The sequence below is a fragment of the Aplysia californica genome, unplaced genomic scaffold (genome assembly GCF_000002075.1).
Source record: "Aplysia californica isolate F4 #8 unplaced genomic scaffold, AplCal3.0 scaffold00134, whole genome shotgun sequence".
NCBI lineage: Eukaryota > Metazoa > Mollusca > Gastropoda > Aplysiida > Aplysiidae > Aplysia > Aplysia californica.
The window spans coordinates 1,293,130-1,295,414 of record NW_004797404.1 but is presented as its reverse complement, the minus strand read 5'-3'; the positions used below and the strand labels follow the sequence as shown (position 1 = coordinate 1,295,414).

The 2,285-nt window shown below is 40.1% G+C and overlaps 1 protein-coding gene across 1 annotated transcript in view; it reads right to left on the bottom strand.

Moving 5' to 3' along the window:
- LOC118477548 (digestive cysteine proteinase 1-like) overlaps positions 1-2,285 on the bottom strand; it is an 11,231-nt gene that overhangs the window by 2,402 nt on the left and 6,544 nt on the right. The window contains exons 3-5 of the mRNA XM_035969278.1: positions 2,156-2,238; positions 1,554-1,759; positions 617-783 (exon numbers count right to left, since the gene is read on the bottom strand). Coding sequence (XP_035825171.1) covers positions 617-783; positions 1,554-1,759; positions 2,156-2,238 — 456 coding nt within the window. The remainder of the gene's footprint in view (positions 1-616; positions 784-1,553; positions 1,760-2,155; positions 2,239-2,285) is intronic.

Genomic DNA, 2,285 nt, shown 5'->3' with positions numbered 1-2,285 from the left:
AGAGAGAGAGAGAGAGAGAGAGAGAGAGAGAGAAAGAGAGAGAGAGAAAGAGAGAGAGAGAGAGAGAGAGAGAGAGAGAGAGAGAGAGAGAGAGAGAGAGAAAGAGAGAGAGAACGGAAAGGTTTTTCTATCTGTAGAGAATGAACGTTTCTAGTTACTCACGTTTCAACATTATTGTGACCGTTCGTTCTTTTGTATTGAATTGTATATTTTTAGTTTCCAACCTCACTGCGAGGCTTTTTTTCTCATATATATTTTAACACATACATATACATTTATATTATATGTATAATACTCTGTTTTACGAACACGCTCGTCGAATAATCTTTAAGATGTGATGTCTTTCTCGGTGTAATGCGCATTGAGCATTTTTTTAGAAAATGGAAATGTACAGTGGAAAAGCTATTTATTATTATTATTATTATTATTATTATTATTATTATTATTATTATTATTATTATTATTATTATTATTATTATTATAAAGCTGTTGAAAATCGTGGTGGCCTGCCAGTTGAGTTTTCTCTCGCCATCAAAATGTCCTGATCGCACGCTTTATGAAGAACAAACAGAACAGACGAATGAAGGCAGCAAACACAAGAAATAAACAGACTGACCTGTTCTTAACGATCCAGTAATCTTTCCCATCTTGGGTGCCGTATCCCACAGCCAAAACAGCATGGTCCAAGTCGGTAGTGCTGCACCCAAGCTCGTCATACACACCACCGCTGTATTGCTGGAAGCTAGGGTGACTGGCGTCAATGGCAACGCTGATGGGACCCACCTAGTAGAGAAAAATAATATTGAGCTAAGAACTTCCTTAACTGTGACAATGTGTCATGTCATTTGTTTTTTGTCTGGGCCACGAAAGGGTGAGAGGGAGAGAGAGAGTCTTAAACAAAACGTCACAATGAAAGTAAACATTTTATTAAAAAGTCTTGATATTTTTTATAAGATCATTGAACAGCACAGGAAAATCGAAAAGGAGATCCATACCAGTGACCAAGTAGTATAGAGAAATAATGTCATATTTACATAAAGGAATGTACTACACTAGCCGTGCCATCAACTAAGTGCTATGCAAATAGGAATCAAACGTATTACAAATTATAAAAGCTGAGAGAGGTAAAGTGACGGTAGACAACTGGGAAAGAGAGAAATAGTACAAGAGGTAGAGAGGGAGAGAGAGGGAGAGAGAGAGAGAGAGAGAGAGAGAGAGAGAGAGAGAGAGAGAGAGAGAGATGTGGGAGTGAGAGGGGAAGGGGAGAATATGTCAAGGTGTGAATGTGTCTAATCACCTACTGAAAATAAAAACATCATGTTATCGTTCTGAAACTTTATTTAATGCCCCCTTGATGTTTTCTGTAACATCCAAAAGACCAACACTGACAATGGTTTAAATCCTAGGCTTTTTAAGATTTCTCCAAAACAAGAATATGTGTGTTAGAATATTATATTAGTGGGGGTTGGGTATGTGCATAGGGCTGGAAACAGGGAGGTAGATACTGGTATAGAGGTGTTATTTATGAAGCAATAAACCATAGACAAGTGTACCTCGGCAACAGCCTTTTGAAGGGCATCCTCACTACCGCTTGTTACGTTTACGTAGGCCTGCGCTGTGGCACCTACTCCCGCCCGCTTGAAGTGGCAGGGACGGTCTTCTGGCTTGTATGGGTAGCTCTCTTCAGTGTCAATACCTTTGTTGTCAATTACGTACTGGAATGCTCGCACCTCGAAACCTCCACCACAGCCGTAGTTTCCTTAAGACAATAAGAGCATACATTGTAAACTTATCAAGTAATTGAGATATTAGGTACTCAATGTAGTTTTGTCAGACGTAGTCTTTGACAAAAAACAACAACAACAACAACAACAACAACAACAACACACACGCACAAGAGAGAAAAGGGGCCATTTGTGAGATGAAATGTCAGAGGGGAGCAATGAACAAGACAAAGACAGAATGAGGTAGCCAGAGATACAGTAAGAGCAACAGCAGTCTTCCGTCTTCTTTGACAACAGAGAAAACAAAAGTTTTGTCACATCTCAATAATGCTCTCAGACCAACCAGCAACGGAAGCGTAAACCACTAGACACTCTGGCTGGAGAAACAGGGAGAAACAAAGACGTCGTTGGACTCACTCTGTAAAAGACACCGACAGAGCCCACGACTTGACCCTCCTCCAAGAAACTCGACTTAATGCTTACAGTTACAGACGATTGTTTCTCCAGGCGACAACTGCATGTACACGTACCAGGAAAAGGTAAAGTACTGGTAGCTTTGCT